The 13,350-nt window shown below is 38.9% G+C and overlaps 1 protein-coding gene across 1 annotated transcript in view; it reads right to left on the reverse strand.

Annotated features, from left to right (window-relative positions):
* Positions 1-3,799: 3,799 nt before the first annotated feature.
* LOC117287924 (balbiani ring protein 3-like) overlaps positions 3,800-13,350 on the reverse strand; it is a 36,572-nt gene continuing 27,021 nt past the window's right edge. The window contains exons 28-38 of the mRNA XM_033768557.1: positions 12,554-12,688; positions 12,038-12,166; positions 11,363-11,455; positions 10,605-10,724; positions 10,321-10,410; positions 9,052-9,180; positions 8,752-8,847; positions 7,744-7,842; positions 7,295-7,390; positions 6,071-6,297; positions 3,800-4,580 (exon numbers count right to left, since the gene is read on the reverse strand). Coding sequence (XP_033624448.1) covers positions 4,473-4,580; positions 6,071-6,297; positions 7,295-7,390; positions 7,744-7,842; positions 8,752-8,847; positions 9,052-9,180; positions 10,321-10,410; positions 10,605-10,724; positions 11,363-11,455; positions 12,038-12,166; positions 12,554-12,688 — 1,322 coding nt within the window. The 3' untranslated portion in view covers positions 3,800-4,472. The remainder of the gene's footprint in view (positions 4,581-6,070; positions 6,298-7,294; positions 7,391-7,743; positions 7,843-8,751; positions 8,848-9,051; positions 9,181-10,320; positions 10,411-10,604; positions 10,725-11,362; positions 11,456-12,037; positions 12,167-12,553; positions 12,689-13,350) is intronic.

Here is a 13,350-nt window from a genome sequence, read left to right on the forward strand (position 1 = left end):
ATAATTCCAGAAGCCATTTTGACTAATTAAATATTCACGCACGAAAGCCGATAAATAATTTTCAGATAAAAGGAAAGGAATTTCAGTGTCCTGCGGATAAACTGGCAAGATTCGTTTCAAACATTATACACAAAGACCGATAGCTCCTCAATCATCTCAACTCTGGGCTGGATGGAAACCTCTCGAAGAGCGCATGTCAGAATTTAACCTCATGGAGACATGTGTATATATTATTTCCCTCCTCAGTAGCTGTGAGCTTAGTAATAGTTTGCTGACCTCATGAATAATTCATCAGTAGGCAGGGCCAGTAGGTGGTTATTCTGTGTCTTTGTTATGTTTAAATGCTTTGCCTTATTTGGGTCTGCAGTGATAAGTACCCCCCCCCAGAAATTCCTTAGGGCATTATGTTTCGTTCAAGTATGAAGTTTTGAATGGGTGAAATTTTGGGGTATGTTGAGTACATGGGTGCGGTCAGGGAGAGTGAGTGTATGCTAGCTGTGTGTTTGGTAGAGGGTGGTCATCCCGCCCCGCCCCGATGAGAATGCAAATAAACTGCATAACAAGTACACAGCCCATAAATGCCAATCCAAACATGCCTTGCCGTGGTTGTTCGTATTAAACTTGATTAGGGATTGACTTCAATGGATTTTCCTGCAGCGTCTTAGATAGAGAGAGGATCCTTGATGCAGTGACAGAAAATTGCACTGGGTGTTGGTCTCAGCAAATCTTTGTGATTGTGCGCCATAAATTGCTAAATTCAGAGCAGATTTTCAGGCTGCTGTTAATCTTGAGGCAAATTGGTTGAGGTGTGGGACAGCAATGCTGAGAGCTGGACTTCAAGAGCTATACTATTATGGAAACCGTAAGTTAATTTCTTATTTTTTATTGCATGTTTACTGCATTTCAAACTTTACTAAAATCAAGTGCATGATGCTATTTTTGTTCCAAGAAGAAGTTTAGTTTTAAGTTGATGTGGTTTGGAAAATGCAATTCAGGGCCATTTTCAATGCTTATTACATTTATTCAAAAGGCGTGTTCATTTAATTCTAATTCTCTATTGTTTTGGAACTTGGAAATGTTCATCAATTTTTGTGTAAGAAAGTTTATGGAAGATTTATGGAAAACTTCGAGCAGTTTATTATTCATTTGTTGGACAAATTTATTGGAAGATTTTGGTTTACTTTTTCTAACAAATAGATGGTTTTCACCCCTGGGTGTGAGTAATTTGGAACCGCCAGAAGAACCGCCAGACTGAGTGTCGGCCGATGTAAGACGTCCCGAGTCGTAGTTGCTACGTGAACAATAGAGGGCGCAACAACTTTGTGAGAACTTTGTGAACTTTGAACTTTGTGACTGATTTGTGTTTACTGTATGGAAGCTGGGATTGTCTAGCTTTTAATCTTTGTGGAGTGGAAAGTGGACGCCAGTCGCCTATAACCCGGTGGGAACGTTTCTTTACTTATTATTATATAACTGTTTACCGCTAATGTGAAAGATATTTATGCGGAGAGAATAGTCCAAAAGACGTAACTGTTAGTGTTATACTTATCGTTGACTTTGATTGATTGAGTGTGATCAATAACCTATCTAAAAGGTGTGTATTGACGCCAGTGTTACTGTATAATTTTTGGGAGTAAAATCTGCCCCAAGTTGAGTTCATAGCTAAATTTTGCTTTTCCTTTGTGTGTAACAAAAACGTTAACCAGGCTTAGAGCAGTGAACACTCTAGAGCTGTGGGTTTTTGGGATTTCTGTGATCGTAAATATTAAGTACATGTGCCTCTAAATTTTGATCGAGGGCATAGTTTGTGTATATTTATTAATATTAGAAAAGGTGCCATAATCAAGGTGACTGTTAAACTGGGATTAATTTATCCGGTCAAATAGTTTCCTTTAGCTTGACTAAGGTTTGTGTCGGCAGAAATTGGACACAGTCTGTTTTATTTAAAACCTTTCTGAATTTGAGAGGGCCTTTTGGAAGAGGTGACCAAAGTATTTAAATCATTCATTGATTTGGATTTCATTTAATATCGATTTGTGAGATAGACCGAACTTAGTGAAGGTTGGAGAGAAGTGTATATATTAAACTTGTAATTATTTATTGTAAATATGTTACTCTTGTGTCACTTGTCTATAATTATTTGAGTTTGCCTAGATTGTCTTTCGGTCATGGGTGCCTTGCGGGGTAAGCTGTGACAGCGCAGAATGGCTGCATGCCTATTCCTTACTTTACAAGTCCATTATATCATAGAGCTGCAATCAATTCTGACCATCTAAATCAAAACCCAAACAAAATTACTGGAGTACAAACTCGTTCAACAAAATCAATATCCTTCATCAGAGTACCCGCAAACAAGGATTGCTACAAACACTCATTCCTACCGAAAACTACAGCTGCATAATGAAACCTCCTCCCAGCTGCTGTGAGAGAAGCTCCCTCTCCTGATGCATTAAAAAAAGCCTACACAACTTAAACCTGTCAAATATCAAAGGTAGAGCGCATTTTAATAATTAGAGTCCCCAGCACCACACACCTGCAACCTATACATCCCTACATTTGGTAGATTGATTGCAGCATTGATCCAGAAGGGTAAGTCATGAGCAACCCGTAGTGAACTCAACCCAAGGATCACCTTTGGTAGTTGTCAATAACCACTTCTTACTTGGTGTATCTCAACGTAAGCATGAAATAACAATTTGAACCTGAGAAAATAACTGAACAAAAACACTCTTCTTGTAAAAGTTGTGTGCTTTCAGATGCCTTGAATTCTAGATCTCAACTGAGGTCTCGATTTCAATTCAAACATTTAAGTGAAAAATTACCTCTTTCTCAAAAACTACGTCACTTCAGAAGGAGCCGTTCCTCACAATGTTTTATACTTATCAACAGCTCTCCATTGCTTGTTCCCAAGTAAGTTTTTATGCTAACAACTATTTGGAGTAATTACTAATAACGTCCAGTACGTGCCTTTGGAAATGATTACGATGGTTTTGTTTTAATAACTCTTGAAATTTAAGTCGGATGCTAATTTTTTCCCTAAAACCCTTGGTATTTCTTTACACAGAATCACCCTTAATAACGTGTTAACCAATCACATACATCCCACCCTAGTACCACAATATTATAAAATGGTTATTCGGTTTACTTCAGATATTCCTTTGTATCTTAGTATGTTTTTCCTTTGACACCTGGAGGGTAACATTAATCCCATTGTTTCTAGGGCGTATGGACTCTTTGGTCAAGGTTGCCTTATTCATCGGCGCACACGGCGGCGGCACCCCTAAACGCCACGCACGAAAAAAGACCAGCTCGAGTGGCGAAGCGCCTTTATCTAACCAGTTATTCTATATTTTATCTAACCAGTTATTCATATGCACATTGGATGTGTTTTCATCAGCACGTGACTTTTAAGTGCACCATTATGTGTGGGGGTCGTGGGGCGTGCATGCGGCTTGTGATCTATGGCAATTGTGTCTTCTTATTACAACTCATTAAGCTCATGAATTATGCATTACATTTCTCCAACCAAAATCTTTGGTAAAAAGTAAAGAAAAACATAAGGCCCCAAAACGAGTTGCTGAAGGAAGGCGCTTTGCGGCTTCACCGCTTGCGCTGCATGTATTTTTTTTCGTGCGTGATGTCTGGGGTCATGCTAGACATTTTGGGGAACATTGTCAAACAAACCCTAAGAAACATAGGCTTTTCTTCTTGGAGATTGCCTGGAACCGGTTGACTGTAAATTGCCTCATGTGACAAGAAGCAAATAAAAAACCCACAATTTTTGTGTCAAGGATTTTAAATCGTTTGCAAACAATCCATTTATTCAACAAATTTCAATCAATAAAAATGTATTTTTTATAAACATATAAAAACAAACTGCAAGATAAAAAAGCAGTAAACACTACACTTCATTATAAATTCCAGTGAATTAAATGGGTAAAATAACATTTCAGAATGATACACAGTATTGTTACAAACCTTATCTTCTTGAACTTTTTTTTAAATGCAGTAGGACATGTAAAGTCGGCAGCAAGCTCAGCTGAACAAAAGAAATCCAAATAAAAATAGAGCAGATGTTGCTTCCCATTTCAATCCTTTCCCAAATCCAATTGCAGTATCTATGCTATGGTGATGACTGCTGTACATACATGGCTGTGCAAAGGCCATTGCATGATTTGTAAAACTGGGAATAAATGTTTTAAATTATGATTTGGCTTCTAGGTAATGTATGGTCTATAAGAATCTTGTAATATAATAATTGTGAAACAGAACTATGAGTGGTATAGCAGCGTTAACACAGCAAATCCGATACACTTCTCTAAACCTATATTTTAGCTTCCACATATCTTTCTATTAGTCTCTTATTATTAGCGATCATCTAGTTGAGTTGTTTTAGCATTCTGTAAATTGAGTTGTTTTAGCATTCATAACCTTTCCTATTTTATTTTATTCAACCTTAAAATCTCAATAATTCACTGTTTTTGTGAACCATGCTTTCTACGTGTGCACAACACTGCTCCGTCACGGCGACACTGGCACCGGTCCTTGTGGCGGACTCCAATCTCAAAAGAGTCACCCAACTGTTTAAAATCAAAGAAATTCATCTTATTATTATTGGAAGCAATCATTGAATCAATCAACAAGAAAACACAATCTTGTCACATGGTCAGTCTAGTGCAGAGGCTACCAACCCAATCCAACCAAACCCAATCCAACCCAACTTTAACCAACCCAACAAATCTAGTAACAAAAATCCTTTTCAACCCAACCCAACCCAACCCATCCCAACCAAACCAAAACTCAAACTAACTCAAACCAAACCAACCCAACCCAACCCATCCAATCGAAAAACAAAAATCCTTTCTCACCTAAATCAAACAAACCCAACCCATCATCAACACAACCCCCATCCAACCAAATAAAACTGGAATTCATTTCCATTTGTCCGAACCCTCCAACAAATAAACCCAATCCATTCCTCTGCAACCCAAATGTACCCAGCCTAATACTAAACACAACCCACCCAACCCAACCCCATCCAACCAAATAAACCCAATCCATTCCTCTGCAACCCAAACGTACCCAGCCTAATACTAAACAAAACCCACCCAACCCAATCCCATCCAACCAAATAAACCCAATCCATTCCTCTGCAACCCAAATGTACCCGGCCTAATACTAAACACAACCCCCCAACCCAACCCCATCCAACCAAACAAACCCAACCCATTCCTCTGCAACCCAAATGTACCCAGCCTAATACTAAACAAAACCCACCCAACCCAACCCAACCCCACCCCATCCAACCAAATAAACCCAATCCATTCCTCTGCAACCCAAATGTACCCCGACCTTATACTAAACAAAACCCACCCAACCCAATCCCATCCAACCAAATAAACCCAACCCATTCCTCTGCAACCCAAATGTACCCCGGCCTAATACTAAACAAAACCCACCCAACCCAACCCCATCCAACCAAATAAACCCAATCCATTCCTCTGCAACCCAAATGTACCCCGGCCTAATACTAAACAAAACCCACCCAACCCAATCCCATCCAACCAAATAAACCAAATCCATTCCTCTGCAACCCAAATGTACCCCGGCCTAATACTAAACAAAACCCACCCAACCCAATCCCATCCAACCAAATAAACCCAATCCATTCCTCTGCAACCCAAATGTACCCCGACCTAATACTAAACAAAACCCACCCAACCCAATCCCATCCAACCAAATAAGCCCAACCCATTCCTCTGCAACCCAAATGTACCCAGCCTAATACTAAACACAACCCACCCAACCCAACCCCATCCAACCAAACAAACCCAATCCATTCCTCTGCAACCCAAATGTACCCAGCCTAATACTAAACACAACCCACCCAACCCAACCCCATCCAACCAAACAAACCCAACCCATTCCTCTGCAACCCAAATGTACCCCGCCCTAATACTAAACAAAACCCACCCAACCCAATCCCATCCAACCAAATAAACCCAATCCATCCCTCTGCAACCCAAATGTACCCAGCCTAATACTAAACACAACCTAATTGTGTCCTTACCTGATAGTACTCTTTCTGCCCATTGCCATCAGCATCATACAAGCATCCACACTGTCGTTGTTTGACACACATCCCATCTGAATCTAGTACAGAGCCTGGTGGACAGAAGCATCCTTGAATACAAATAGCTGGACAACCAATCAGTTCATCACTGCGGACATTTTCACACGTCATAGGGCACGCTGTACCACATTCCTGGTAGATCTTGCCATCTCTACATTCTACATCTGAAAATAGACAAACACTAACAATTATTTCTTTATTTAAAGGGACGTTACAGAATTGGTAAGAAACAAAAATTCCCTTGACATATTTCTGTCTGACATGTCATATTGGATGAGAAATAAATAGTATAACTTTGCGTTTTATCGCTCAGTGAGCGTTTTATTAATTTTTGTTTTGGCATCGATGCAATGTAAAATTTGTATTCGGTTTTTCACTTTTTTCTTGTGACCCAGAAGGCCGATCAATCTCGAACTTCGACAGGTTTGTCAGTTTATGTATGGGTGGATTACATAAAGTGCTTGAACTGCCAGCAACTGTTTTGCTAGCAAAACCAATACTGTAATGACAGTGGACACTGTGTAACTGTCAAAGACCAGTCTCCGTACTTGGTGTATCTCAACATTTGCATTAAATAACAAACCTGTGAAAATTTGAGCTCAATTGGTCGTCGAAGTTGCGAGATAATAATGAAAGAAAAAACACTCTTGTCACACAAAGTTGTGTGCGTTTAGATGGTTCGAGATCTCAAATTCTAAATCTGAGGTCTTGAAATCAAATTTGTGGAAAATTACTTCTTTCTCCAAAACTATGTCACTTCAGAGGGAGCCGTTTCTCACAATGTTTTATACCATCAACCTCTCCCCATTACTTGTTATCAAGTAAGGTTTTATGCTAATAATTATTTTGAGTAATTACCAATAGTGTCCACTGCCTTTAATATACAGTGCCAGTATAAAAATATATATTCACTTTAAAAATTGTCAATTGTTTTATTGTGTAGCAGCTAGCAATATAGATAAGATATTCCCATTTATGTACTTGTAAATTCAGTCTTCCATACCCTGAAGTGGTGTTGAAGGATGCTGAAGTGTGGAATTCTGTGGTCAGCTGGGCCATTATAGGGTCCACATCGCTTAACCAGAATTCTGCTGGAAATCAACCAGCACTTAGTGACAATTGTAGGGTATAATACCATTATTTTTCCTGCTGTTGACTTACCAGGTGGTGGGTTACATTGACAGACCTCGCAACCATCCTCATTTTCTGCAAATCCATACGTGCAAAACATCCTGCATGTCACAGGCTCACAAAGCTCTGCAATTGAAAAAGGGTCAAACTAATTTGCTATTTTTTCAAATATCATCAATCATGACTGCCAACAAAACACCTTTACTGGGAAAGAATTTTAAGATTCAAAAAATAAAGTTTTAACAAAGGGTCTTGAAGCTCCAAAATGTTACTGTCATCATTTCTTCCTGGTATCAAACCAGGTCTGATTCGTTTACCAGGCATATTGTGCATAATGGCCCAATGAGTGGACATTTATTTGAAGTGTTTTAGTTGAACGTTCAGTGTGGAAACCCACACCCCAACAAAGACAAGAGAAGAAGACAAGTTATACCTGCTTTATTTATTATGAATGCTAGAGTCTTGTCTAAGATGCCTACCTCTAGATGGTGCATTACACTTGCACACATTACAACCATTATTATCTTTCTGAAAGCCATAGCGGCAGATTTTTCTGCATCGAACTGGTTTACATTCCTCTGCAAAACGAATAAGATAAACAAACTATTTAGTGTCCAGAAATAACATACAAACTGTTCATAATGGGTTCTGATAATGTAACAGTCAGTCTAGACTGGTGCCCTGCCTTTATCTGTAGCAAGATATGGAAGGAAATAACCGCTTAGCAGGATATGGAATGACCACTTAGCAGGAATTTGGGAATTACCACCCAGCAGGAAAGGGGAATAACCACTTAGCAGGAAAGGGGAATAACCACTTAGCAGGATATGGAATGACCACTTAGCAGGAAAGGGAATAACCACTTAGCAGCAAACAGGAATGACCACTTAGCAGGAAAGGGAATAACCACTTAGCAGGAATTTGGGAATTACCACCCAGCAGGAAAGGGAATAACCACTTAGCAGCAAACAGGAATAACCACTTAGCAGGAAAGGGAACAACCACTTAGCAGGAAAGGGAAATAACCACTTAGTAGGAAAGGGAATTAACCACATAGCAGTAAGGGAAAAAACCACTTAGCAGGAATTTGGGAATTACCACTTAGCAGGAAAGGAAATAACCACTTAGCAGGAAAGGGGAATAACCACTTAGCAGGAAAGGGATTAACCATTTAGCAGCAATTTGGGAATTACCAATTAGCAGGAAAGGGAATGACCACTTAGCAGGAAAGGGGGATAACCACTTAGCAGGAAAGGGAATAACCACTTAGCAGGAAAGGGGAATAACCACTTAGCAAGAAAGGGGAATGACCACTTAGCAGGAAAGGGGAATGACCACTTAGCAGGAAAGGGGAGTAACCACTTGGCATGAAAGGGAATAACCACTTGGCAGGAAAGGAAATAACCACATAGCAGGAAAGGAAATAACCACATAGCAGGAAAGGAAATAACCACTTAGCAGGAATGTGTGCGGTAATAACAACTTACCAGGAGGGCCTCTACAGCCACATGTTTCACATCCATTCTCATCAGTAACATGGCCATAGCGACATCCGGTAAGCCTACAGCTAAGAGGTGGACAGGCTGCATGCAAAAGGATATATAATATATAACAAAGTGCACAAATCCATAATCCAGTTACTACATTCATGAAATAAGAAAGAAATGTTATTTAGTTACTTTTTTAATTGAATTAACGCCCAGTGGAAGAAATATAAAACTCCTTAAGCCTAAATATAACATGAATATGCATAATGCTTTACAGTATGTCTTAAGGGCACGGCATACCTGGCATGCACTGGTTTCCACCACACCCATTGGGGCAACACTTTTGCCCACGCCCACACTGTGTGTCTGGTGTGCAGCTGTCAGCGCAAATTCCAAATGTCTCTTCTTGGGGAGCTGGACACTGAAGATCTGAAACAAACATTTTAAGGCAGAATAAAATAATCCCTTGCTTAAAGCCATTGGACCCTTTCGGTACAGAACAAAAAAAAGTTCACAGATTTACAAATAACTTACAGGGTTTACAGAAGGTTGTGGTGAAAGACTTCTCTTGAAATATTAGTCCATGAAATGCTTTACTTTATGAGAAAACAGTAAAACAATATCAATTCTCGATAGCGATAATTACGGATTTATTTTAAACACATGTCATGACACGGCGAAACGTGCTGATATAAGGATGAGTTTTCCCGTTATTTTCTCCCGACTCTGATGACCGATTGAGCCTAAATTTCGACAGGTTTGTTATTTTATATAGAAGTTGTGATACACGAAGTGTGGGTCTTGGAAAATACTGTTTACCGAAAGGGTCCAATGGCTTTAAGACACACCACACATACACATAATAAGTACACTAATTTTTGGTACAGAGTGATATAAACAACAGAGTTACCAAGGTAGATCCATGTCCTAATTAATGGCTTTGGCTTGATCTTCATGTGAACATGCATTGAATCATAGGAGGCACATAACAACACGGTTATCAACAGCCGCAGCCATAGATGCAGTTGCAACTTCAGACATGGCCTGAGCTATATCTTTAGGGATCAGGTTGGCCTATTGGTTTAGTTTCACTGACTTTCCACTTTGTGGACACTAGTTAATCAGATTCTGCATGCCACAAGACATTTATTAGTTGAATTTCTGAACTTCTACTTCACCATTTACAGTGCAACTACAAACCTTAAATAGTCCAGAATGGGGCAACTAGGCCGAGTGTTTTTAAGAGTTAAACAAGATGATATTTAGCTGTATTTACCTAGTTAAGTGCAAACCTTAAACAGTCCAGAATGGGCCAAGAAAAGGCAGAGTGTTTATAAGAATTTAACAAGATGATCTTTAGCTGTATTTACCTGGTTGTTTGCACTTGCAAACCTTAAATAGTCCAGAATGGGCCAAGAAAAGGCAGAGTGTTTTAAGAATTTAACAAGATGATCTTTAGCTGTATTTACCAGGTTGTTTGCACTTGCAAACCTTAAATAGTCCAGAATGGGCCAAGAAAAGGCAGAGTGTTTTTAAAAATTTAACTAGATGATCTTTAGCTGTATTTACCTGGTTGTTTGCACTTGCAAACCTCACATCCTTGCTCATCTGTATCCCAGCCATAACGACAATACATGCGACATACAACAGGGGCACATCCTACAAGAAAATACACCATATCAGAGGCCATTAAACAAATTTCAGACGAAATACCAACACAATTTATCTGATTATTACACACCCATTGAAAATGCGTTGAGGAATTGTCGTTTTCATTGTTTGCAAAGACTAACTCTTTTGAGTGCAAGAGGAGCGGTTTGAGTCGACAAATGAGACATGTTTCTAGTTTTTACCTTGCTTACAGCTATGGCCACACCCATTAGAGCAACACAGCTCTCCATTATTACACTCATTATCAGATGAACATTCCTCGCTACAAATACCAACTCCACTGGCTGCTGGACATGTTAATTCTTTAAAAAGAAAGAGAAAATACGTGGCAGATGAGACAATAGATATGATGTACTTTGAAACATGGCGAATCAATACTTTCAAATTTGAAGGTATTTGTTGGATAAATTACAGTACAATTAGCAGGACAAGTTAGTTCTTATTTGAACTAACTCGGGTATTAGTTAATAAGCAGGACAGTTCTTTTCAGAACTGAGAAGTCTCCCAAAGCACTTCATAACACTGTATATTAGGGCAACTTTTTATAAAAACTTGTTCACAGGTAAGCAAAGTTTTATGATTACTATAGCAAAAAAAAAAAACGGCATAAGCAAATGTGTATTAAATAACAATCTAGAACATTAGATTTAATTAAATAATACGTTTATTCCATACTCTTTATGAAAACAACAAACTTATAAGAATCAATCACTACATAGAAATCAAAAGTGCAAACAAATGCACAAAAATGGTATTGACAATATAATTAGATAGTGAACATGTATGTCACAAGGGGTTGCTTAGAACTGCCAGCAAGCTAGGGTATCTCTTGCTTTGCTTAGCAGTGGTTATGGAATAAAAACATTGCTAATAGCCACTCCATAAGCAGACAATTCTGCTTACAGGTTTTTATGAAATTGAGCTTAAAATAGACCAATACCTGGAGCTGGCTTGCATTGACACATATCACAGCCATTGTTATCTTTGACAAAGCCGTGTTGACAGAAAATTAAACACATTACTGGGCTGCATGCTGCAAGAAGAAGAAGAAAAACTCAGTGATAAAAAAATGGAAACGAACCAAACAAAGGGTTAAAAGGAACAAACAAAAACAAGGGGTTAAAAGGAACAAACAAAATAACTTATTTATATTGTCAGAACTTTACCCTGATACCCCTAATATTATTAACCAATGAAAAGTGTATAGTATCAGATTTCCCCCGACTCAAACCTCTTTTAAAAGCAAAAGGAAAAGATGTAAAAAGAAGCATCTTAAACTTATAATCAATCAATCAATTTCTATAGTCGTCAATGCTTATGGAATTAAACAATAGGATCTTTAGCTCTGCTAACACAAGGTAGTCTGCACCAGTTTTTGGCAAATCTTTTATCCTGGCTCCTCTGTATGCCAACTGTAAGAACTGTAAAGACAAAACTCGCCATTTATAAAACTTTCATTTAGGACGTTAGAGACATGAACAGCCAGGCCGAGATTCAAACCCACATTCTTTATTAACAGAACTTGAAATACAGTGAATTGTACAATACAGGTGGACAGCCTATAAAGTATGAAATTTAAGAACATTTGCTTAGGAGCACTTGGGTTAGCACTCACTTGGTGTTCCTTCAGCAAGCTCAGTAGTTGAAGATCCATCAAGTTGTTTGCACTCACAAATCTCACATCCTCTATTATCAGTGGCCCATCCATGCTCACAATGCATGCGACACAATACAGGTGGACAACCTGTTTATAAACAAACATGTATCAAGTATGAAATAATTTTTGCTTAGGAGGTTTTTATTTGTTGATTTGTCTGTGTGACTCTTTCAATACATCCATGCACACAGACATGGCCACAGCCATTACAGCAACACTTACCATGCACACAGACATGGCCACAGCCATTAGAGCAACACTTACCATGCACACAGACATGGCCACAGCCATTAGAGCAACACTTACCATGCACACAGACATGGCCACAGCCATTAGAGCAACACTTACCATGCACACAGACATGGCCACAGCCATTAGAGCAACACTTACCATGCACACAGACATGGCCACAGCCATTAGAGCAACACTTACCATGCACACAGACATGGCCACAGCCATTAGAGCAACACTTACCATGCACACAGACATGGCCACAGCCATTAGAGCAACACTTCTGACCGCCTTCACATTGGTCATTATTTTCGTCACATTCTTCGACACAAATACCACCACTTTCAGCTGGGACTGAAAGGATTGGACAGACTGGTTCTGAAATAAGAAAACACCCAAGAGACAAATAACACATTTAAAATTTACAGTTATTTGGAATATCGTTGCCCAGTGGTGCACCGGCCTTTAGTTGTAGAATTGTCAGAGTTTGAGCTCATGTCCCAGGCAATTGCATTCTTGAGCAAGATGATGAACCACAACTGTTTTGTCATAGGTCCCTTGTATTGTGTATGCAAAAAGAACCCGAGTCTTTTAAGGAAATGGAGTTTGCCCTAGTGTGTCTAACATTGCTGGATGTAGATTGAGCTGTATCAATTAGTAACTGCAACGAGTCTCATAAATTCAAACACAGTTTTACCTATTTTGTCATAAAAAATCATTTTTCATTTTCAGATGCCAAATAAGGCAGTGGACACTATTGGTAATTACTCAAAATAATTATTACATGTAGCATAAAACCTTTCCTGGTGACGAGTAATGGGGAGAGGTTGATGGTACAAAACATTGTTAGAAACGGCTCCCTCTGAAGTGCCATAGTTTTAGAGAAACAAGTAAATTTCCACGAATTTGATTTCAAGACCTCAGATTTAGAACTTGAGGTCTCAAAATCAACCATCTAAACGCACACAACTTCGTTGGACAAGGGTGTTTTTTTCTTTCATTATTATTTTGCAAGTTTGATGACCGATTGAGCTCAAATT

This window comes from Asterias rubens, chromosome 3 (assembly GCF_902459465.1).
Source record: "Asterias rubens chromosome 3, eAstRub1.3, whole genome shotgun sequence".
In the NCBI taxonomy this organism is placed as follows: Eukaryota; Metazoa; Echinodermata; class Asteroidea; order Forcipulatida; family Asteriidae; genus Asterias; species Asterias rubens.